This window comes from Notolepis coatsorum (genome assembly GCF_963971535.1).
Source record: "Notolepis coatsorum genome assembly, chromosome: 6".
Lineage (NCBI taxonomy): Eukaryota > Metazoa > Chordata > Actinopteri > Aulopiformes > Paralepididae > Notolepis > Notolepis coatsorum.
Window position 1 is genome coordinate 122434300 of NC_140170.1, and position 25373 is coordinate 122459672.

General features: G+C 43.1%; 1 protein-coding gene across 1 annotated transcript in view; it reads left to right on the forward strand.

Annotated features, from left to right (window-relative positions):
• The window catches only part of grm7 (glutamate metabotropic receptor 7), a gene marked incomplete at both ends in the record, with an annotated part of 692585 nt that overhangs the window by 424693 nt on the left and 242519 nt on the right, over positions 1 to 25373 (forward strand). The window contains one exon of the mRNA XM_084317718.1: positions 5838 to 5973. Coding sequence (XP_084173844.1) covers positions 5838 to 5973 — 136 coding nt within the window. The remainder of the gene's footprint in view (positions 1 to 5837; positions 5974 to 25373) is intronic.

Consider the following 25373-nt stretch of genomic DNA (forward strand, 5'->3'; position numbering starts at 1 on the left):
TACTGAGAGAGAATCTCATCGGGCGAGGAAGACCCAGAGTCGTGGCTCTCTACAGAGCACTAACGGGCCTGAGGCGTGCTGGAGAAGCACCCAGTGGCGGGCTAATGGTGACGATAAAGATGAGAGGACTACCGGAGCTGTACAGGCCGTTCACACTCCTGATAACACACGGTTCAACGGACATTACGTTGGGACAGTCCAAAGCTAAGTTAAGGAACTTCGAGGCCTCAGAAGACACCCACCCAGCCACCACGCAGGAGGGGGAGTGGGTGTTGAGGGCCCGAGCAATGCCAAGAGAGAGAACCAGGACCACGGCAGACCTGGCGTGCTGGCGGCGCGGCGATAGGAGCCATCGGAATGCACAGAGACTGTCTGGTGTGTCTTATGCAAATCCATGGGGCACACAGTCAGAGCGTGCATAAAGGAACTTGACCGGAGCGCGCGATACGCGCATGGACAAGATGGCGGCTACAGACGAGTCGGAGGCCACAGACAAAATGGCGACTACAGACAAGATAAAGGCTGTGGACAGGATGACAACAGCGGACACAACGGCGGCGACAATTGGCGTGAGATGAATCGAGATGACGCCCGGAGAATCGATGGCGGCGACTATCGACGTGAGTTGAATCGAGACGACGCCCGGAGGATAACGGGGCAAGGAGACTGCGCTTTTGGAGCGCGGACGCCGGACTGGCCCAGCCGCAGCGGACCCAGAGAAGGGGTCTGATTGTGGGCTGGACACAGGTGCGTCGTCCCATGTCATCAACGACAGGAGTCGGTTCAAGAACTTTGACGACACTTTCCACCCAGAGTGGCCCTGCGTTGAACTGGCAGACAGTAGACGCACCTGCGGGTTGGCGCAGAAGAGGAGAGACGCACAGGTATGCCCACGGACAGCGAGGGGCGCCGGTGTGCGGCGACGCTAAAGAACGCTCTATACGGACCATTGTTCCCACAAGGACTATTCTCTGTAATAGCTGCTACTGCAAGCAGCGCCAAGGTATTCTTCGATAAAGGTTCTTGTAGAACCTGACGGTACTCGGTTTGACATAGAGATGCACCAGAAAATATATTATCTGAAAATGGAGTGTAATGACAACGACCAGTGTGATAATGATGATGTGTATAGCGGGACGGCCAGTCACGATATTCAGACATGGCACGAGATTATGGGTCATTGTAATTACGAGGATTTACTGAAACTGCAAGTAGCATCATTTAGAGGGTATGCACATTGAGGGGAAGTTTACCTAACAAATATTGTGCAATGTGCAAAACGGGGAAGTCTACCTAACAAATATTGTGCAATATGCAAAACGGGGAAGTTTACCCAACAAATACTGTTGTACTAGTTGACATGGACCTAACCGGCCCAGTAAGCAACGAGTACATAGGACGTTTTGGATATGTACAGTATTTTACAGACGTGTGTATAGGGGCAGTGTTTGTTTACTTTATCAAAGTTTATCAAAGAAAAGAGTGACATACTCCAGGCCACGGAAAGATTCCTGGCAGACGTAACCCCTTATGGTACAGTAAGATGTGTGAGATCCCACCACGAAACTGAGTTTGCAAATAGAAAGTTCCAATCACTATTGTGAAGGTATAAGATAAAATACGAGACGTCACGTCCATATCCCACACACCAGAGCGGGGTGGCAGAGAGGGAATGGCACACCCTTTCCGAAATGGCTAGATGTAAGCTAGCAGATAGTAACTTACCAAAGAGCGTGTGGCATTACGCGGTACAAGAAGCCGCTTACACCAGAAACAGGCGCTTTAATAAGCACTCGGGCACCACTCCATATACAGCGCTGAAAGGAAAGAAGTGTAATCTAGCCAGAATGCACCGATTTGGATCAGTATGTTATGTGTACCTGCAGGACAGGGGAAGTGTTATGTGTGCCTGCAGGACAGGGGGAAACCCAAGTCCAAAGAGAGTTACAGTAGAACAGAGGAAGTCCTGCTCTCCTAGTTTATCATCCCGATAAAGGGACAGTGCTGAAACACATGCTAGTCAAGTTTGCCACAAAGGCAACCTGTGAGGACGAGGCACAGACAGAGGAGCCAGAGCTGGACTCCAGAACAAGGTGTGTAGAAATAGAAACACAACACCCCAGTGTACCCAGTACAGTTATGCAGACAGACAGTCAGCGACCCCCAGGGGGTGATGACGAGAAGCACCTGAGGGTGACGTCAAGCGCCTCAAGCAGTGGGAGATATTCTAAAAGGGGACACAGACCCCCAGGACGTCTGACAGGCTATGCCCGGGAAGGGAGTGACGAAAAGGACAATACACCTATCCCCGTTGAACACTACTTCAGGGTAGTCAGTGGGGTAGACCCGACCTTTAAAGAGGCCACAACATATCCCTGTAGAGGGCATTGTTATGTACCATGAGCTTGATTACTCCTGTGTCACTGTGCATGCAGGTGATGGCTGCTAATTAGCTGATTGCTGCTGATTGGATACCTGCCTGGCAGCTCAAAGGCACTTGCTGACCCACACATGCACTGTGACTGTTGCTAGAAGAGATTGTGGAAACAGAGTCTCTTCATTTTCCACCATTCTTGATATTTAGTTTGAGCTAGTTATCGTCATTAGAATAGTCTTTTGGTTTAAACACAGACCAGATGTCTGTGCACACTAATGTTGCTTCCCTTTGAGCCAGGGTCGTAACAGGTATACATACAGTGGGAGAGAAAAATGGATGTATTCAACCAAGCCACTAGAGGACAGGCAGTCAGTGGGGGGTGGATGGGGGGGGGGGTATTCAACCCAGGAAGGTATTGAAGACCACAAGAAATACAAATACATGGTTCATAGAAAATGTATTGAATACTGAATAATTAAGCCATATATTTGATCTATGTTTAAAATACAAAAGTGGAGGATCTTATCATCGCTCCAGACCACAAAAGAAAGACCTAGGCAAGTTAAACCATTTTATAGGTATGGACTTCGAACAATCTGCCAATTGTGTAAAAGATACCCCAGAAGGTCCTGAGTTTTTTTTTTTTTTTACTGAAGTGAAAATGTATAGATAAACTGTGGGTAACTTCATTCTATTGGACAGCCTGTACTCGCCGTGACCTATGTTCTATAGTGAGTAAGGATATCATCCTTTTGTTGATCACACAGAGAATCATTGAACTACATCAAATTTGTTTTTCCGTTACCCCAGAGGTGCTGCAGGTGGACAGCAAGAGCTTAAAGGCTTAGAGCCTACAAAGATATTGTCAGCGTGTGGGGCTGATTATATATCTCTAGCTATGACAATAACATATGTTTATCTAGAGCAACTGTTCGAAGTGATGGAGATAAGGTTATGAATACATTGTTCAAGGTGTAGTAGGTAATTGAAATATATCCTCTCTACCAAATATGGTGTTTTTGCAGAATGGATGTTCTGTCTAAACCATTTAAAATAATAGACATTGTGTATATATGGAAACTGTTGTTCATAAGGGTAACCAGGGAACCATTGTGGTTATTAGGAACCTGAGGTGTCAATATAGATGTAAACATGTCATCATAAATAATATCCCCTCATCAGGTATGCCATCGGATAAGAAAGAATGACACCGATTTACTATCCAACGGACAACAGGGTAATAGATATTGTGAAGGTACCTATTCTCAATTAAAACTGATGTAGTTTGCAAGGGTCATGTTTAAAGTGAATATATTGAATGCCATACCATATGAATGTTTTTGAGTTTATATACATATATATATATTATTTCATTTGTTACAACAAAAATGTCGTTCCCAGAAGTCAGCCAGTGCACTAACAAGTGGGAGTGTTGAGATAAGAGACTATGTGTGGGGCTGTTAGTGACTGTCCAACTGTACATATGACTGTTTACACTTGTAGCTGTTTACCTGTGTAGATCATTGTCTCCACCAGATATTGCCATTGGTGTATATATATCTGTCTCCACTGGATGGTATTCTACCTTAGAGGTGACTATAAAAGGGAATGTCCCCACCCCTTTCTTTCTCTCCCTCAACGGCTCTCAAAGAGAGTAGAGTGTTGTACAACTACTGATCATATGTGAATAAAAGAAGCCAAGCCAGTTCAGGCACAATAGAGAATCCATGCCTCTTGACCACATTATTGACGCCCCAAAGCGAGTTCTGTTAACAGATGTGTGGCTGGCCAAAGCGATCTCTACTCAGAAACATCGGCTGCAAAAGGTGTTAATTTGGTAGATCCAGACGTCATAATGACAATTAGCTCTGCCTTCACTACATTTCGAAGAACTACAATGGGCAGGTGATTTGAATTCCCTGATACCTTGATCGTCTCTCTCGATCAGCTTCCCACCAGAACCTGAAGTAAATGCTCACCCCTCCACTCATTTTGTGTGTGTTTGATATGAGAGGCAACCTTTGACTGGTATTGCCTCAGTATAGTTTGTAAAGCTGGAGCATGCACAGTAGTTTAGGGCTATATTTTTGGCCAGACAATATGTACAGAGCTGGCTGTTAGCTCATTTTACTCTGTAGTAAAGCAACATTTCAAGAGAGACCCACAATGGAATTCCCCTTTAAGTCATCTCTGATAACAGTACAATCAGTGGATACTGAGAGAAAACACAAGTCATTCACCCTTTTGGCAGACATGACCACTAGGAGCAGCGCTAACTTCAGAGATATAACCCTAATAAAGGGTATCACCTCTATAAGTTATTAATATCATTACTTTTAGGATCACAGACATGTTCCATTTAGGAGCTGTGTGTCTGACAACCGGTCTCATTCTCCCTGCACCTTGGATACATCTTTTAACTAGAGGACGGTTAAATACTGATTTCTTCTTGAAAACGTTCATCCATCCATCCCATCACACTACTTCTCAAACAATGCCCAACCCAAAGTAGGCTTATTTTTATTTAATTCTAAGAAGAATACAAATTATGCCGGCCATCAGCCCATAGCTGCTCCGTCTCCACATCTCAGACTAGTTTGTGTCTCTCTCAGACTGTTTTTACTATCTTCCCTCCTTCTTGACACTATGGATGAACAGAACTATGAGATGAAGGGGAGGAGATGCATACAGCGGAGCACCATGGCCACAGCCTGTGGGGGGTTGTCGCTGGCCTTCAGTAAGAACCACAGTGGCCATAGTGTGTTCTCCCTGGAGGCGATTTATATATTCATATTCAGTGACTCTCTCAATGCTAGAACCACTTACAGTAGATATGTGTACACCATCATAATAAATATTTCTGACACTAGAAAACAGCATGCATTTAGTTGTACTAGCATTGCGAAGCGATTTAAGTTTAATAAGAGCTTTCTGGAGGGCAATAAAGGAAAGTTGCACGTTCTCAATGGCCAACTGTACAAAGTCAGCATTACAATACACAACAGTAGCATCCACATACAGATGAGCTTGACAGCCATTCAACGAAGACACACTATCATTAATATAAAAGTGAAGAGGACAGCTGCCAACATTAAAGCTAGTGGCTACCCTGACACCCAGGAGTTGCCTGACTGTTGGCTATTGGTGCAATTTGGCCAGTGCTGCATGTATACTCTGCTGCATACTCAGTATACTTTGTTGTGGCACCTATTCCCAACAGTAATTTTGAGCCATAATAATGTAATAATCTGTGGTTTTCTTCGGCATTGTATTTTAGGCTTTCCCTCTGAAAAAAAAACAGATGTTTTATGTAAATGATTGTGTATGTGTATTTTCTTCATAAAAAGCCCCATCATTAATTGACTGAATGAATGATTGATTGATTGAGTGATTGGTTCATTAATTGATTGGTTTGTTCATTGATTAACTAAATAACTGGCTGTTCTCTGTCCACAGGTAGTGCTGGTACATCAGTGATGTTCAATCGCAATGGTGATGCACCAGGGCGCTATGACCTGTTCCAGTACCAGTGGAACAACGTTACAGGGCCGGGCTATAAGGTCATTGGACACTGGATGGAAACGCTCCAGCTTAATGTGAGTACGATCCTGTCTGGGACCAAGCTGACATCCGCAAAAGTGGAAATGCCACTATCTGCTCCATCATACCACAACAAATTGTTTAACACTTTGATTGCCTAAGGCTAAATTCATGATATACCATCCCTTGCCAGCTCTATTTGTCTATGGAAAAGTTCCCCTTCTTTGCAGGGCTATAACTTTTTAAATTCTATTGCTAAATTGCCATTATTAGGGCCCATTCAAGGTCCTATATGTATTGTTCATTGTGTAGCAACGTTAAACTTTTTCATTCACATATTCATAGTAAAATATGGTCTAAAGTATAAGTATGTTTTCATCTCTTTCTGCAGCTTTCTCCAGAACGTGATTTATAGCCCCAAATGCATTATATTGATGATGAAATACAGTTTGGTAGGAATCAGTGCGAGATCAAAAATTTCAATTGGACGTACTTCTAGAAGTTTCTACGTATCATCTGATGATGACCGGATGGGCGGGGGATCGTTTATAATTCCGTGGGCAGCGTTATATCATTCATCTAGTGTGGGTGATATGATCATCAGAGCAGTTTATATCGAACACGTTAAAAAATAACGCTGAATCTTACCGTATCTTCCTCGCGCCGTTGGACGATGAGCGTGGAACTGAAATATTCCTATTATGGGATGTAGAAATACGCGATCTATTTCCAGGTTGTATAATAGTATATACGTCCAAATCATGTTGTTTATCGAGTTATTGGCAACAGATCGCTATGTATTGTGTCGAGATCGAGTCCCGGGACCTATAGAGAGTGCCCGGAAGTAATATGGACGATCAGCACTTCATCCACATGACTTCCTGTTTGGCGCTTCTGCCGATCGGCCACCAGATGGCGCTCTTGAACTGCTAGAGGTTTGAGAGGAGGCCAGCACTGTGTCTCAGGGCTGCGGAGGAAAAATATGATTTCGATCACAGATTTTTGAAATATTGATATTAAAGACGAGTTACGGCGTCCTCGGCAACTTGAGCATGGCGGGGAAGGACGCCTAAACACGTTTTCGGCACTTAAAGTGTTAATAATTATTATTATTAGTAGTATTAGTATTATTATCATTATCATTAATAAATATATATATTTATTTTTGGGGGCATTAGAAAATGGTTTGAGTTCCAGGGATGAGAAAGAATGTTATAAATAATAGTGCTACATTACAGAGAAATACAAAACCATAATAATGATACTTTGAGCTCGCAATTGATTGATTGAATACTTTATTGACACAACAGTGAAACAACATAACAACAATGTCAAACGCTGGTCAAATGGATAGGACACAATAAAAATGGCTTGTTTCCATTGCAAGGAGCAAGCCACACCGGCAAAATCGGTAATGATTATGAATGTGTCGGAACAACCAGCAAGGAGAGAGAAATGAGATATAGAGATAATAGAGATAGAGAGAAATGCACATTAAACTCTTAAGCCCGACTAGACCGGTACCGGTCCCAAAATGACATCACGTCATAAATCAATCTCTCCAGACTGTTTGACAAAAGTAGCGTTTTATTTTTCAAACGTATTCAAGTATAAACATCATAACCATGTCACAACAGCAGTTATAATGTATATTATCATCAATACGTTAGTTTACCAATAGGTTAAAGTGTTATTAGATAGATTTTTGTTTTGGTGTTGTATAGTTTGCGAAAGTTGACTATTTTGGAAAATTTTAACGTCGGGAATTTTTTTGTGGCCACCCTGGCACAAATAAAAGAGCTACTGTACATACAGTAGATTTCATTATCTGTTCTTATGCACGCCTGGCAGGGGCGTAGCTGGGGGGGGGGGGTAGCTTAGGATGATTCCAACGGCCCAGCACTGGGGCCCTTTTTTTTTTTTTTTTACTAGACATCACTCAGGTGTATTATTGATGCTCTCATTGATACTGTTTGTTTCTGAAGTGTGTGTGTGTGTGTGTATGTGTGTGTGTGTGAGATATATAGAGAGAGAGGGGGGGCTTTGGTAGACTATTGCATTGGTCCATTCATTGAAGATGAACGCAATGCGACATCCTTTACTAGGCTCACCCACCAACAGTGCAGGTGCTGAACTGCTGATACGAATGTATAGGTAAAAACCATATTATGCGTTTTCATCAATAAAAAAATTGCCAAAAAAAATTCCGCTCACGCGCTTACGCGCGCTCGCATTCACTGGGGGTCTACAAATACATTCTTTCATGGGGCCCAGAATCTGGAGCTACACCCCTGACGCCTGGTGATACTAAATCCAAATTGAACTCGGGCATTTGAAATATAAGATTTGGTACATCCATAAATGTGCGAATTGACTATAATAAGGTCATTTATAAGCCTGCTATTCTATATTATATAATAATATTTCAAATTGCATTAGTCCGGATGGGAGAATTCAGTACTGTATCTACAAAACCTTCTGTTTAATCATCTTCCCTTTATTCATTTCCTTAGATTTTTTGTACACATGATCTCAAGAAGTTACTGCACGAGCTCATTGGCAGTTTTTCATGTGTGGTAATTTTTTGCATGGTGTTATTTACTGTCAAAGATGCAAAGAAAAATCATAATTCATATTATCCTTTGTTTCATCACAATTTTAAGGCCCACTTGCATGTTGTATTTTTGTTCAATAAACAAATGTGACTAGGCCAACAGTGACTTTCATGAAGAGGGGGAAAACAATTATCGAAATTTACCCAGTTTTAGCGTCAAACATTTTGTCAGCCCAACCATATTTTAATCCATGGTTCATAACATGCGCGTGTCATCTTAATGATGACGTCACAGCAGGTACAGGGCAGCAGGGGCTCTGAGAGTCACAGGCAGGTAGTGGCAGGAAGCAGAGCCTTCTTGTTACTACTACTAGCCGAGGAGCTAGTATCTGTTTCTGTTACCTAACACTATTGCTCCGTGATCATAGCCATTTATCTCTAAAGCTAACCACTATTTGTAAAAGCCACAACCACGTTACTATATTTGTAAATACTCATGTAAATCATTGTGTCGTTGTACATATTGTGTATATAACGTTAGTAGCTACGTTAGCTAGCTAGCATTCCCGAAACATGGCCCGATTTAAAATGGTTCTCTTCTCTTTGTATACCTTTGTCCTCACAAACAAAGTATTCTGCCAGGTAACTTATGGACACAACAGTAGTAAGTTAGTAGTTATAAGGTGTTTGAGCTTGTAACGTTAACGTTAGTTAGCTATTGTGGTAGCCCCTTTCGTGACTGTGATGCACCGATTGCATCATGAACGGGGCTACTATCGTATCAACATGCCGTGACGTGTAGCTTGCTAGCCGGCATGATGCGTGTGCAGTGCTTTGCCCCACAGGTCTGAGAAGAGGACCTGCACATTTTACTCGTTCCCCAAACTCTTTTACATGCCCCGATTTAAAATGGTTCACGACAGTAGACATAATGCTAACATTAGCGGGGTAACGTTAGCCAGAGCCATATAGCCAGCTTGGTACTATGACCCGGGGATAAGGCGACAGCCCACAGACCAGTAGCGCTGCTGTACTGAACAACAGGCTGCCTAGTGGTAAATGTAGTTCTTTTTTTACGACATTAAAAACCTTATAACTACCTTGTTTCAACCAAAAATGCAGTTGTAGCTGGTCCATCAAAGTCTCTCCGATGATTAAACCCATTTGTGTCTTGTAAGGCGTCCATTTGGATCAAGGAAATAGCTTTCTGCACTCTGGCCGTGATAGCGTCTGATAAGCTTTTTCATTGGCTCCATACAAGTTATTCGTGTGTGGACCTTTTGAACCCTTTCTGAGTGGAATTTCCGGCGTCAAAAGGAAAAAAAAATAATTATGAATTAGATACCAATGATGTAAACTACCCATAATTGAAGAGTAGGGTTTAACCTGCAAGTGGGCCTTTAAGCAAGGCTAGTAATAGACACAATATTTCTGACACTGGGAATACATTCACTGAGGTCCATAGATGTCCCTAGATAAGAATATGCAAATGGGCCTTGTAGAAGTGGAGCAATATTCCATTTACTTAGGTATGTATTTTAGGCAGATTTTCAGAAAATAGGGCTCCGGGCTTAAGAGGTAAAAGCACACACTGGACGGGCTGGCTTTACAACAGCCCGGTCCAGGTATCATTAGTTTGGTCATCAGACATTTGGTTGTGACAGCGATGCAGTGGCCTGTCCCTAGGGCTGCCCCCGACTAAAGATGTTCCTTGTCGACCAATTGACCATCATGTTTATGATGTTTAAAAAAATATGTAATTATTAACTAATTATTATAAAATATTATTTGAATATATCAGAATTATGGTCTGAGAAAGAATGTCATAAGAATGTTAGCAGTGTGCTACATTACAGAGAAATACAAATGAGCCTTTAAAATATAAATTTTACAAGTGCACGCATGATGCAAGTCGCCTGTTAACGACACTGGCAAAAGCGTGCATGTGCAAGAGAGATACCCTCTCCTCTCTTATCTCCTCTGCTCTCAGCTCCTCTCTTCTCCTCTCCTCCACTTGGTTAAGCCGAATAGCACATATGACAATATATCTTTAGGCTATTGAACGTTAGAGCGGCCATGCTACAGTAAGTGGCTATGATAGGCACAGAATTTGTGTGGCACAGAAATGAGTACAAGGTGTCCCTCCTCACTCACCAGTGTGTACACGGTGGTGCCCCTGCCTATCTCAAGGAACTCCTCACCCCCCAGTCCTCCTCACGTTTCCTCCGCTCCGGCACAGCCGACCTCCTCAAAGCCCCCATGACTAAGCTGCACTCCATGGGCGATCGCGCCTTCTGCTCTGCCGCACCCAGACTTTGGAATGCTCTCCCCATCCACCTGAGAGCACCACAATCCTAAAAACATTTCTTTTTAACAAGGCTTTTGCCTGAATTTTCTTTTACTTTAATTTTTAACTTTAATTGTTTTTATTCATTTTAAATTGTTTTATTCATTTAACTTTTGTCTATATCTCCTGTAGCACTCTGATATTCTCACCAATGGAGAGCGCGGTACAAATTGAATTCATTATTATTATTATTATTATTATTATTATAGGCAACGTTAGCATGTCACCTTCTATGGGGTTGTAGAGGAATTTACCATGAGTAAGGATGTACTCAGACAAATGTAGAACAGAACTTTATTTAGCTCAAACAGAGTATCAAGTACAAATAGGTTGAGAGTTATTGCTGGGTGACTCCAGGGGTGTAAAGGCCTAGTATCGCCTCCCAATAGATCGAGAATCCAGTAAAACCTAGGTCTTTATAGTAGAGAAAGGGATTCTGGATAGGATGGCCCATGTATTGATAGAGTTGTACCCTTCCTGATGACTTGTCGTACAGAACTTGTAAGTCGATTTGGATAAAAGCGTCAGCTAAATGACTAAATGTAAATGTAAATGTAAATGTTGGATTGGAAGGGGGCCAGGAGGGGGCCAATGAATAAAAAATGGGGGACCCTGATGTAAACAAGACAAAAGTCTTTCTCTGGTCTGCATCCCCTTAACAATTGTATGTATTGAGCTGTACTGTACTGTACCCATTCTGCAATCTGTTAATAAACTTTTCAATCAATCAATCAAGGGGGAAGGGGGGAGTCCGAAAGGTGGGGGGGTGGTATCAGGTGAGAGACACAGTGAATGGGAGGGGGTTGGAACATGACTGGGAGATTGTTTGAGGGGGGGAGGGGATCATTATTCCACAGGGTCATCTTCTTCAAACGATGCCACACTTTGGATTTCCTGCCCGACAACTACTAACTACTACCAGCTGTATCATTCAGACGTGACATTATGTCTGTCCCTGACTAACCTCGTTCCCAGTTTTATCTCTGTGAGATAAAGCCTGGTAAAGAACTACTGCCGAAAGTGTCTGTGGGGTAGAATTTCCGGTGTCTGTACTTCCCCTGGAATCTGACTCCGAACGGACCAAACTTTTCACGAATCCTGACGGCAAACAAGCTAGAACGTCCCGGTCATGTAGTAAATTCTTCAGGCAAAGCCGTTGAAGTGGGACCACGAGGAAATATTGTGCACTTCACACGTTTCTATAATTGTTTTGTCGAAACCGGAAAGCCTGTAGCCTGTACTTCCTGTACTTCCGTTTAGACATTTTAGGAGGCATATCTTTACCAGCCTAGTCCTTGACTGTCCATTATGCTCTGGTTGACTATTTGGGGACGGGCCTAACACATTTTTCTGCTCAAATAAGGAGTCGTCTTATTTGAATTTGGGATTTTGGAAGCGGCAATTATTGTAAACCAAAACTAGCTTAGCATTTCAGTACAGGTTCCCCAATGTCACCAGTTTCAGTCCATTCTTGTAGGGTAGTTCATTTTCACCATAAACAAATGGTCAACTATGGCTACAGTATTTTACAGTTGCAACATCGGTTAATTGTGTTAAGGAAAATGGGTAGTACAACTATACCCAACTATAGTATTCTTCCCTTTATTTGATAGACTTTGAAGGTAGAGAAGGGATGCTGAGAAGGATACAGAGTAGAGGAGACACAGAAGAGAAGGCTCTGGTGGAATTTGATCCCAGTCCAGCAGGGCACAAGTGCTCCCGGAGACAGGGCACAAGTGGTTCCAGAGGCAGCCTACAGAGGATTCAACCAACAATTTGAAAGGCACTCATTTTGTGTTACAATATTCAAACCTTTATTTATTCTCGAAAGACAATTGAGGTCACCCTCATTTTCAATGTCGTCGAGACGTTACAGACATAGTCAGCAGTGGTTGCTACATTATGCCACTAAGGTAAGCTGGATGGAGGATAGATGCTGTAATGGATACCACTGTATTATACGGTACATACTGTACATATCCTGTTCCTATGTTGTGCCAGAATAACGTTAAAAAAATTAATAAAAAATAAACCTGTGTGCTACAGTACCACTATGGCTTGTGTCTTCAACTGCATTCTTCTGCTTCTGCATTCACGGCCATGTCTCTCCTGCCTCACAGCACTAAATTATTCACCTCAATAGCCCCTAGTAAGCCAAATGTGCCAGCCGGGTTCCCTATTACGGCTCACTTTTATTGCTTCTCTGCCTCTGTCCTTGTACTCCCTTTGTGTGTATGTTGTGTGTGTCGGGGGGCGGATCGTTACATCACAAAGGGGAGAGATTACTGTGAATATGCTGTCAGACGTGACAGTCGAGCCAAATATGGTTTGGCCCAGGTAGTACATGTGCAGTAATTGTCTTAGACAATTAGAGATAATGGTTTAATAAGGGTAATAATCAGCGACTTTTGAAAATTGGTAACCTCAGCTTGAACCTGGTGCTGTGGAAGAAGAAAAACATTGGCCCTTAGGGGTCTGGTTTGTTATAAATGGACCAATTATCCTAATGCCTTGCATAGACACATATGATTTACCTTACAGTATGTGTCCTCACTCGTTACATCCTGGAATCTTAGATTAGACGCACCGGTATGTTCACGCACCGGTCATGACGGAGAGCATGAGCCATACAGGGATTTTAATCTAATCGAATCTAGTATAATCTTTAGGTATATCTTTACAAGCGAGTGAGCCGCCATTTTCTTTTTGAAAACTGAAGCAGAAAACCAGGGAACACACAACTAGCAGCGTGTTTATTCAATCAGGTGCATTCCACGTGGGGAAATGGGAAGTAAGGAGGGGATACTACATAACGTGCATGTATGACCTTGTATGTATGACCTTGTCTCACCAGACCATTTGAGGCTAGAGCAGTGCATGTGAGTGACGCGTTGAAGCACTGGTGGTCTCAGTTTGCTTTGTCCACGTTCCAGAATTTTAATGATTTAGAAAAAAGCACATTGGGTCTCATTCCCGAACGAATTTACAACCAAAAATGTCCTCTTAGGCAGATTTCTGCCCATTTAAGACATATTAGGGCTGGTAGCGTGAGTCCCCAAATGTTCCTGAGATCAGATTTGAGCGTGGCTGAGAGCAGATTTAAGAGTGCTGAGGAGCACTCTTATGATTGATTGACTAATAATAAATAGTCACTAATTGAACATTTTAGTAACTTGACAGACTGTGTTCTCATAGTGATTCCTTCATGTTAACGCTACAGGCCTCCTTGGAATTAATTACTTAATCATAATTAAAGTAAATATGACTATATTTGTACGATAAGAAATTACGCATTTGATGTCGGAAAAATAAATAATATGGATTCATCTGATCACAGGGCAGCTGCTTAACCATATCTGAACCATCTATTTTGGACAAATGTATAATTACTTTAATTACTCAGATATAATTACAAGTATTTCTTATTTGTTACACATCTGTTTTAATGATTAATTATATACATTTGAAAGAATGCAGCTCAACATGCAATGTATCCCATTGATTGGTATACAATGGGACAGACCTTTGTTTGATTGATTGATTGAAAACTTTATTAACAGATTGCAGAATGGGTACAGTACAGTACAGCTCAATTACATACAATTGTTAAGGGGATGCAGACCAGAGAAAGACTTTCGTCTTGTTTACATCAGGGTCCCCCATTTTCAATTCATCATAACATATATGACACACAACATACAGATAGACAGTACTGCTACATCTATACATTTATGACATACCAGATTTGCAAATACAGTACTTGTTACATCCCTTGGATCCAAACGACAGAGTCTCGACTGATGCATAAGACGATCTTTATTTATTTGTCCATCCGTGACGTCATCTTAGCACCGTGAAAACTGCATTGGAAACGTACATAAACAAACAAACAAACATTTCACATAACGGTTTCCACAGCACAGTACAAACACTAAACTAAATAACATTGGTATCAAAACTACAAGGATTACATTCTTACACAAGACATAAAATCATTCATTCACAAATTACATTATACAAAGTTACAACCATAATCAAATAAACAACAAAGCATACCTTGTTGCGCTCTCCAAGGAATGTAAACGAAAAGGTCCTTTCTTCCGTTTAAAACACGATCAATACATGATACAAAAGGATAAAAGTCGCGACGCACAGGAATACAAAGGTGAAACAAAGACGCACCAAACGTTCCTGCTGCCGACCGACTACATCACTTCACAGGTGCTTCCAGCTGTACTGATTAACGGTGCGCCAATAGGGACAGATTTATATAGGCATGCGGGTATCGAACTCGGGTAAAATCCCACACGTCATTTCAAGGCGTACATACATACTGAATATTATTTAGTAAACAGCAACGGATATTGTCTAGACATATTTAATCTCAAATGGTCCGTTACACTCCCCCCAATCACTTCATGATACAACACAAAAATAATCATGAATGATTTAAGACCAAAAGACCATTTATCTTGACTTTAGACAATTATGCAAATAAGCATCGTCATGCTACTGTATGCATGTCTACGACCTATTATTCACTTTCGAGGAGAACCACTAGCATTTGCACAGGTCTTTGCACTTTCAGACAGTTCGATGCAACCAAGAACCTTGCTCTCATTCGAGTTGAATTTGTGGAGTCGTAACCCCCCTCCTTTACACAAATATTGGGCTTCAACGATCAGCTCTGAAGCCATTTCAATTGTTGGAACACTAACTAGGCCATCATCAACATAGAAACTGCTCTCTATGAATGATGCTGCAGTGGGATAGCGTGCCTTGTATTTCTGTGCCAAGTATTTAAGGCCAAAGTTAGCGCACCAAACAGGTGGACTGCCATCTGATATTCTTTTGGCTCGTGATCAAGGTCTCCATGCTCCCACCATCGAAACCTCCGGTAAGTACGATGCTCAGGTGTAACAAGGAACTGGTGAAACATCCTTCCAATATCACAGATGATAGCCACTGATTCCTTCCTAAAGTGGAAGAGCACTCCCACCAAGGAATTTATCAGATCTGGGCCTGTCAGCAAGGTGTCATTTAAGGAGATGCCACAGAATTTAGCCGAACAATCAAAAACGACTCCTAACTTGTTAGGCTTCTTGGGATGGTACACACCATGGTGTGGTATGTACCAAACGATCTCTCCCGAAGGTGCCTTTGGAGCTAGCTCCGCATCACCATTGTCGATTACTTCCTTCATAACGGCTGTGTAATGATCATAGAGTTGTTGATTGACCTTACGCTTCCTCTTTAGATGGCGCAAGCGAATAGTCGCCAACTTCTTATTGGTTGGCAACAAGGGAGGACTACCACCTCTGAACGGGAGAGGCATCTCCAGGTGGCCATCCTCTTTCTGCTGAATATTTTCACTAAGGAGCTGTATGAAACACACGTCATCTTGTGAGACGTATTTGCCCTCAGAATTCTTCTCACTGAAGTCGGACTCCCGCACCCTCAAAACATCTGAGGCTAATGAGACTGGCAGTTCTCTTACAGCAACTCTGTGTACATAGCTTTGACTTCCCTGCCTATCAAGGTGGGGATTGGCTGATCCTATGATACTCCATCCCAGCTCTGTTTTCTGGGCAAATGGCTCATTCGCACCGCCCATGATGACTTCAATGGGGGCCAGAGCTGCAGTACAATTGTAACCAATCAACAGTCCCACATCACACTCCTGGAGTGCTGGCAACTTATTGTCCAGATGTTTGAGATGTGGCCACTGCAATGCTGTAGTCTTGGTTGGTATACAGGATTTATCAGCCGGAATGAAGTCACGTGTATACGATTGCTGTAGCTGTATCCGATTATCCGAATAAAAACTTCGAACTTGCAAATCACACACACTGTGGCTGGCTATGATTGTGTCAATGGCAGTAATTGTACTAAGCTTCAGCTGCAATGGTCGAGATGCCACGTTCAATTCTCTGACTAGACTTTCCAAGACAAAGGTCGAATCGCTCTGTGTGTCAAGAAGAGCATATGTGAGAATCTCCTTCTGAGGATCTCTTGCAGATGACAAGAAAACTGGGACAATGCTAGAGGTGGCAGAAGCATTCTGAACTAGCGCGTGGCTCAAGACCCTATGGACTTCCTAGTTTCTTTATCCTTCTGTGAAAGTCTGAATCCCATTTGCTGCTTCCTCAAACCTTGTCTCTCTTTCCTTCTGTAAACATGTTGGGTGACGTCGGCCACACACTCCACAGATATGTAGAGTCCTACAGTCTTTAGTGACATGCCCTTTGCGCAGACACCCAAAGCACAAATAATTCTGATGAATAAACAACCTTTTATCTGCCATGGACTTGGAAGCGAAAGCTCGGCACCTAGCAATACCATGAAACTCTTCTTTACAGATAATGCATGGTAGCCATGGCCTAAAACCAGGGAGGCTTTCTGGTATATGGTCTTTCACTTGAGCACTAGTGCTGAATGCATTTGCCTTCCTGGGCAACTTATCCTCTGCTGATTTGGAGCTAAACAAGAACGGAGAGGCAATAGGATTACAGGCTATGCAGGCTTCCTTCTGCACAAACTCAGTAAAACTTTCAAATGTAGGATATTCTTCGGATCTATCGAGTTCTTCTACTACAAGTCTGCTCCATCTGCGTAAAACCCAATCTGGTAGTTTTCTCAACAGCTTATAATAAATAATAAGAATAATAACTTTATTTGTATAGCACTTTTCATACAGAGGCTGCAGTTCAAAGTGCTTCACAGCAGTAAAAAATACAGGCATAAGCGGGCATAAAAAGATAGACAGGTAGCAAGGTATGGCAAATCACAGTGTTTCACATTAGGATCTAGCATCCCAATAGGCTCTCCACTTACAGTTTTCAGTAACACAAATAGTAAAAATAGTTTAAAATGATTCAGTTTAAAAATAGTCAAAAAATTATAAAATAGAACGGACATAAAAAATACAGGCATGAGCTAGTTTTGGGGCATAGTTGATAAAGGCTGCATTACCAATCCTCTTTTGACTGCTTCTGGGAGCCTCTAGTAGTCCAGCAGCTGATGATCGCAGTGTTCTTGCTGGTGTGTAATTTATTAGAGTGTTGGCGATGTAGCTAGGTCCCTGTCCATTTAGAGCTTTGTATGTAAGGAGAAGGACATTAAAGTCAATTCTAAATGTTACAGGAAGCCAGTGTAAAGCAGCTAAGACTGGACTAATGTGCTCTCTCCTTTTGGTTCTAGTTAGCAGTCGGGCTGCAGAGTTTTGGATTAGCTGAAGCCTCTCTGTGGTTTTCTTAGGGAGACCTGTGAAAAGTGCATTACAGTAGTCTAACCGGCTAGATATGAATGCATGAATTAGCTTCTCAGCATCGTTCTGATTAATAAATGGTCGTACTTTTGCTATATTTCTGAGATGGAAGAACGTTGTTTTCGTCACTTTGCTAATATGAGAATTGAAGTTCAGTTCTGAATCTATGATAACCCCAAGACTAGTGACCTCAGATTTGATCCAAGGGGTTAGTCCCCCCAGGTTCTTTATTAATGTTTCTTTTTTAGTTTTGGAGCCGATAATTAGTATTTCAGTTTTGTTCTCGTTTAGTTTCAGGAAGTTCTTACTCATCCATTTATTTATTGCCAGTAAGCAGTCTGTAATGGAGCTAATCCCTGTATCATTTGGTTCAGCAGATATGTACAGTTGTGTATCATCCGCATAGCTATGGAAATCTACATTATGTTCTCTGATGAATGAATGAATGAATGAAAACTTTATTTAACAGATTGCAGAATGGGTACAATACAGTACGGCTCAATACATACAATTGTTAAGGGGATGCAGACCTGAGAAAGACATTTGTCTTGTTTCCATCAGGGTCCCCCATTTTCAATTCATATAGACATTTATGACATACACAACATACATGACATTTATGGCATAGGGACATATAGGTATTTAGTACTGATACATTTGTGACATAACGGTATTCAAATATACAGTACTGTTACCCCTAGATCCTGACAGAGTATATACATATGATGGGGAGGGGACTGTACATTAGGAGGGGGTGGGTGGGTGGGAGGGAAATATACATACGGCGGGGAGGGAATATATACATGCGGTGGTGAGGAGACTGTCTATTAGGAGGTGGTGGGGGTTTTGGGCATTTACGGTGGCCAGTTTCGAATTGCAGCCTCCCGTAGGTGCTCTTTAAGAGCGGTTTGAATGTGGGCAGGGATTCACATTCCTTTACAGCTTTAGGTAGGGCATTCCACATTGTTGTGGCATAATTGCGAAACGTGTTTAGTCCCTTGTTTGAGCCGAATCTGGGTTTAACATGATTTGTTGAGCTTCCTCTGGTGTAGTGGTTGTGGTATTCACTGACCTTTGGGTGATGATATCACCCAGCGGTAACATGTAAAGGGGGAAGAGTAAAGGACCTAAGCAACTCCCTTGTGCAACTCCATAGTTGTTGTCGTATATATATGACATGTGATCTCCTAGTTTAACATAGAATTTCCTCCCTCTGATGTATGTTTTAAACCAGCCCAGCACATGTTCTGAGAAACCGACATGGTTTTCAAGACGATCGATTAGAATATCGTGATCGATTGTATCAAATGCTGCACTGAGATCTAACAGGATAAGGATGGAGATCTTATTCTCATCAGAGTTTAGTCTGAGGTCACTGATTATTTTGGTGAGGGCAGTTTCAGTGCTATGATATTTTCTGAATCCTGACTGAAATTCTTCTAAGATGTTGTTTTCTTCAAGAAAGGAATTTATTTGAACTGAAACTATCTTTTCAAGTACTTTACTAATGAATGGTAGGTTGGATATTGGACGATAATTTGCCATTTCATTACTATCCAAGTTAGGTTTTTTTAGTAATGGCTTTACAACTGCTGTTTTAAAGACATCTGGGAAAATACCAGTCCTAAGGGAAGTGTTTATGATATCTAGCACAGGGCTTGAAACACTATTAAACACCCGTTTGAAGAAAGCTGTAGGTATAGGGTCAATGTCTGAGGTGGAGGAGTTACATTCTGAGACAGTTTTGCAGAGTACATCTAATGTGATGCATGTGAAACTTGCATCAAAAGAAACAACTACACAGTAGTATGTCTAATCCAGTGATGTACCTGAACGCGTTCAATGAACGATCGTTCGTGAACGCGTTCGTATTTTGGGCGAACGTGAACTGAACGGATGTTTCCCCCCTAAATGAACGTAATTGAGAACGCGTTCATTCTCAGCGCTGTATAACGCCGTTCAAAAGTGCGTTCATTCTCAGCACTATATTATAACGGCGTTCAAACGTGTGCCAGATTTCATATGCATTTCAGCCAAAAACCCAGTTAAAACACACCGTAAACAGGCTTCAAAATAATGCTGAAAACCACACAATCTTGCAACCGCTCTGGGCGGAGCTTCGGGGAGTCTTGTAGTAGAGCAGCAGCACTCATGCTTTCAGAAGGCTCTGCACTCGCTCAGAGTCAGACTCTACGACATCGGTGTATGAGCATTTAAAAGAGTTTTAGTTAAAGTCAGTAAATGTTTTGCACTTTGAATATTGAACTTTGAGGTACAACCTACCTCAGCCTGGTTTCTACCTCATGTTGTGTTAGTACAGAGTTATGTCGGCACATGTTTATATGTTTGCACAATGACTACAGTACTTAAACTTTTGGTACTTTAAGTATATTTAGATTATTATACTTAATAAAGACCATTCAAGCAGCACGTTTTTCCTCATGTTTTTGAAAATATACTGTAGAGATGAAAGCTGAAGCTGCTACTAGTGTGGACTGAATGGGCGGCAGCAAAGCGTTATGGAAATGCCAGTATTCTGTGGTTCTATTATGGGTTGTGGCAATACATTTGAAAAATAATAGCTTGCAGCAACGTATTGAAAAAAGAACTATAAACTATAAATTAGTTAATTTTTGAAACCATGAACTTTAGTTTAATTTTTTTTATTTTGAACTATGAACTGAACTAGTTCATTTTAAAATTTGTGAACTGTGAACTGAACTAGTTCATGTAGAAAGTGAACTTTCCCAACACTGGTCTAATCAGTGTCAAATGCAAGTGTGAGGAAGAAGAATAATAGACATGTCTACAGCGATTCATCATTATCTCATCGTCATTGTCTGGGATATGAATGTTAAAAACACATACTTATGTGACTAATTAGTATGGAATGTAAGAATGATATGATCCATTGTTTTTTTCTTGTTTATTGCTTCACTTTGCTGCAAAGAAAATACACACATGTCTACAGAGTGTGAGTTTCTTTCTGCCCATCAGGTTTTGCAACAGCTTAACTCAATCAGCGCCAGATGGCGCTGTTCTGTAGCGTTATGGCTTCGCTCAGCACCTAGTTGCATATATCTCGCTTCAGGGTATATACACTGAATAAAAAATTCCACCATGTACCTTTACATGCCAGCATTCATCTGACCACACCCCCATCCGCTTACCTTCATAAGCAGGGGTGGGGCCACACACTCATCTCCTTCTCAAATTTCATCCACAAGGAAGTGCCTGCTATATGCCCGCTTGATGTGAAGAAAAATATTTAGTCTGAGGAAAGGAAAACAGAAGAACAAGGAGATACGTTGACATCATATCTTTATTTTCTCTCTCACTATTTTTGAGAAAATACGGCGATATTGTCTTTGTTACTGGAGTGTCTGGATCATTCCGACCTTCAACGGTTTTTTCGTATTAGGAGCTCACGCCGCTGACATGCTTCCCAGCTACAGTCCTCCTTGCTGCGGCTGGATGGGGTTGCCCTCCGGCAACACAGCTGGACTGTAGGACGCACCGACTGTTGTGAGAAGCGGTTGTTTCCAGGTTGGGTACGTACTGTTTTGCTTGCGAGCTCTGGTTGTTGTTGATGCTGTGGGGGTTAGTGACAATTTACGAAACACCGACTCCAGGCTAGGGTCCTCTGCTCGGCTTAAACGGCGGTCGGAGGATCTTGGTCTGACGCCCATGATGGTTAATCTAGTGGGCCGCGACTAGGTCCTGGTGATCCCAGGATTCCCGAGCGGATGCTTTCTGTCCCGTGCAGGCCCCATCTTTCATATACAAATGAAAGTATACCCTAACGAGGAAATGTGGGCATAGGATCTTCTTTATCGGGAGTTCCATGCTCAAAACCGGCTGCAGCCCGACATGGGAATTGTGCTGGCCCCGCTGATGTCTGGATCACCGTTGAAAACTGTGTTCTGACGTTCTTTTTTTTCCCCCCTCTTAGGGGAGGGACTGGGACAGCGCCCTGTCTGAAGTGTGGCTTGTTATGTCATTGTGTACAGTTCAGGTGATAGCTGCTAAGCTTGCGTGCTAGTTGTGGACTACTGTGTTAGCCAGTCAGCTGTTAGCTGCGCAGCTGTTAGCTGCGGCGTCAGCTCGCTGTTTTTACCAGGCTAGTAAACGTTAGCTTGTTGCTATCAGCCGAACGACTGCTAGCTTAATGCTACACTTTTGAACGTTTTCTGTGACTATAACATGCCTTAAACACTCTGACTACGACGTCATCTTTGACAGAGGATGTTAGTCGAACCTACCGGGAGCCCTGCCAGCGAGGACTGCGTCAACATGGAGAACCGTAGCGGCTGGGTGGCGCAGCGACGCTGCCCTCGTCGTCAACACAGGGATGCTGTGTTCAAACTTCGGTGCCCCATTAGCCAGATTGCAGTTCGCTTGGCCTGCGCTCAGGGTAGGAAGGTCCCGACCGGACCTTAAACACTTCTTCTTCCCTTCCCTTCTAAATGTTTTGTAATAACGATGTTTTCCAAAACGGGTGTTGCTGCAATACATTGAGGATACGACGCGTGTTGTGTGTGAATTGTCTTGTCACTGGTATAGCTTATCTCTCCATAGAAATCGGGTTGTTGTTTTACATGTGTAAAAATTATCTGGTTAGTTGTGTTGAGAAAATGTGTGTTCATGTACCGTGAACTCACAACTAAGGGGGTTAATTAACCTATAAAGCTATGCTTAGTGACATATGAGTGAAGAATGAATTCTTTTTTCAGCCTGTAATGATAATGAACAGTGTGTTCACATATCAACAGGGTTACCTGTTCAACTTGGCCATATCAAGGGTAAGGTAGGAGGGGTGATCCCCCCGGTTTCCCTGGGGCTTCCCCACCCTCCTCTCAGACATGTTGTTTACAATATATTGTGTCACTGTGTTTGTGGGGATACGATGTAACCCTTAGCTTAATTGCTGGGGTTGTGCTAACCGCTTGAGAAACTATATTTTCCTAAAGAAAAGATTGTTTGGTCGCTTATCGTGTGTGCTTAGCAAGGCCTGTGGCCGATACATAATCGAGGATTCTGTATTCTCTCGTTATGAAAAACGGCGTTCCTCTGTAGCAAGAGTGTACTTGCCATTTTTTCTTGTGATAAAGGGTTGTGTGTGTCTTGTGATCTACAACTGGGTTAGGTTTGGCCACAGAAGCACATGTGTAAGTCTGGTACCGGGGCTCTTAAAGGGGCCCTCTCTATTCTGTGTTTTTTCCTTAGTAAAAATCAGATAGCAGGTTAGCACATGAGCTGTGTGAAGCTGTTAGACACTTCATGTAGCTGACTATGACTGTGTCATGCTCTTTTTTGTCATTACATCGTATCATGGGTGTGGGGTCGTAAAGGGGTGAACTGGTAATCCTTTCCTCCCTTTTTTGATTGGTTAGGGGTTAAAACCTCCTGTCCTTCAAGGTTCCTGTCACGTTGCTGTTCGGCACGTTACAGGGCAAGAGGGGGGGGGGGGGGGTTTCCTGGTCCCACGCCCTGGAAGATTGGGCGTGTGCACCGCAGAAATTCCCCCGCCAAGAGTACGTCACTATGCGCGTCTCTGTTGGTAAGACTTCCGTGAGTTGTTCAGGTCCATGTTATGGATCTGTTTTCAGGGAGTTGTCAGAGCTCCTCCTCACAACGCTCCTCCTCAGGCCTTCTGTGAGTCAGGACTCTCCTTCCCTGTGAGGGAGCCTCCTCAGAGTTCAGAGCATCCTCCTCAGATTGTCAAGGTGAGTAGAACTTCAAAAAGGAGTTCTGCTCTATTGTGTGTGTATTCGATTCAATTCGATTATTGAGTGTGTATTGGTTCAGTGCCTCCTCCTCGGAGAGCCCTAACCCAAATATTACATAGCTCAATGTTGCAATATATTCTTTTCAATCTATACAGCTCGCGTGGGAAGTCTCTCTGGGGATTTCCGTCTTCTCCCTATGGCGAGGATGGTGGGATGTAAAAATGTAAACAATTTTTACCCTCAGCTGCGTCACGTGGGATTCATGTCAGTCTGTGTTCTTTCTTTTTTGAATAAAAAGAGGAAGGTACATGAAGCACGACGGCTCCGTGTCGTTCTCCCAGGCGACTTGGAGGAACAATGTTTGGTGTCTTGCTAGACTATCCATTGATGTGTTTGGATCTCGATGCATACATAGTGCTGGCTCGGTGTGTTTCTGTTAAAGAATCACACAGGGGCTAAGTGCGCCTTGGTTGCTTGTTAAAACAGCGTTTTTATGGGGCAACTGGGATGGAGTTTTGTCTCTTCCGAGCGCCAGTTTACTAGGTTGTCTCGATGAATTCTCGTTCATATCTGGGGGATGTTAACGGAATAGATCAGAACATAGGTAGAGGGGTCTCACGCCCTTGGGGTGGGCCACTGAGCACGGTCCAAATGGGACCGTCTGGGTGGCGCCCTCTTTTCATGTTTTAGATCGACACGCATACCTACCCCCTCTTCTGGAGTGGGCATGTCGGCGTGGTTAGGACACAGGACTGGTCTGGTCGCGCTGGTCCAGGTCAGTTAACCCGTTGTCCGCCGGGGATGCAGATCTGCTGTTCTGGTACCCTGAGGGACTTGTGCTTTTTTCGGGGGGAAAAATGCCGGGTCGGTCTGGGTGTCACAGGGTTAGGTGCTATGGAGACCCTTTGTTGGGTACATGTTGTACTCTGCACTATCGTAATGGCTTACGGCCATACCAACCTGTACACGCCCGATCTCGTCCGATCTCGGACGCTACGCAGGTTCGGTCCTGGTTAGTACTTGGTTGGGAGACCGCCTGGGAATACCAAGTGCGGTGTGCTTAGGGCTGGTTCTCCATTATTTTCGCTCCTCTCTCACGCGTGGCAAAGAGGGGGCTGTTGGGGTGGTATTGGACCTCCTCTGGTAACCCTGTGCTTCCCGTGCCGCCGGGCCCGGTCCGAAGTAAAGTTTCGTTGATACTGTAGGCCTGGGATAACCCTTTTTTGAAAACTGAAACACTTGTACTGTGGTATAGCCGGTGTGTTTTGGAGTTTTTTCTTGAGGGGTTATAGGAACAACCACCGTCTGTACCAAGAGGGTGGTTGATTCCCTGGTGTGTTGGAGCAGAGTCAACTCCCGGGTTACCCGGTTGAGTGTGCCCCTGCACATTCATGACGTCTGTCAATCATGTCAGCCTTCTCTGCCTCGACCCCTCTGGGTGGGTTTTTTTTGGTGGAGGCTTTGTCATGGTGATCAACAACGCCAACATACGCCCCTTCCGCCGGGGGGGCTGTTTTCAGCTGACTCCTTTGGCGCCTGTCTCATCCGCAGTACTCCAG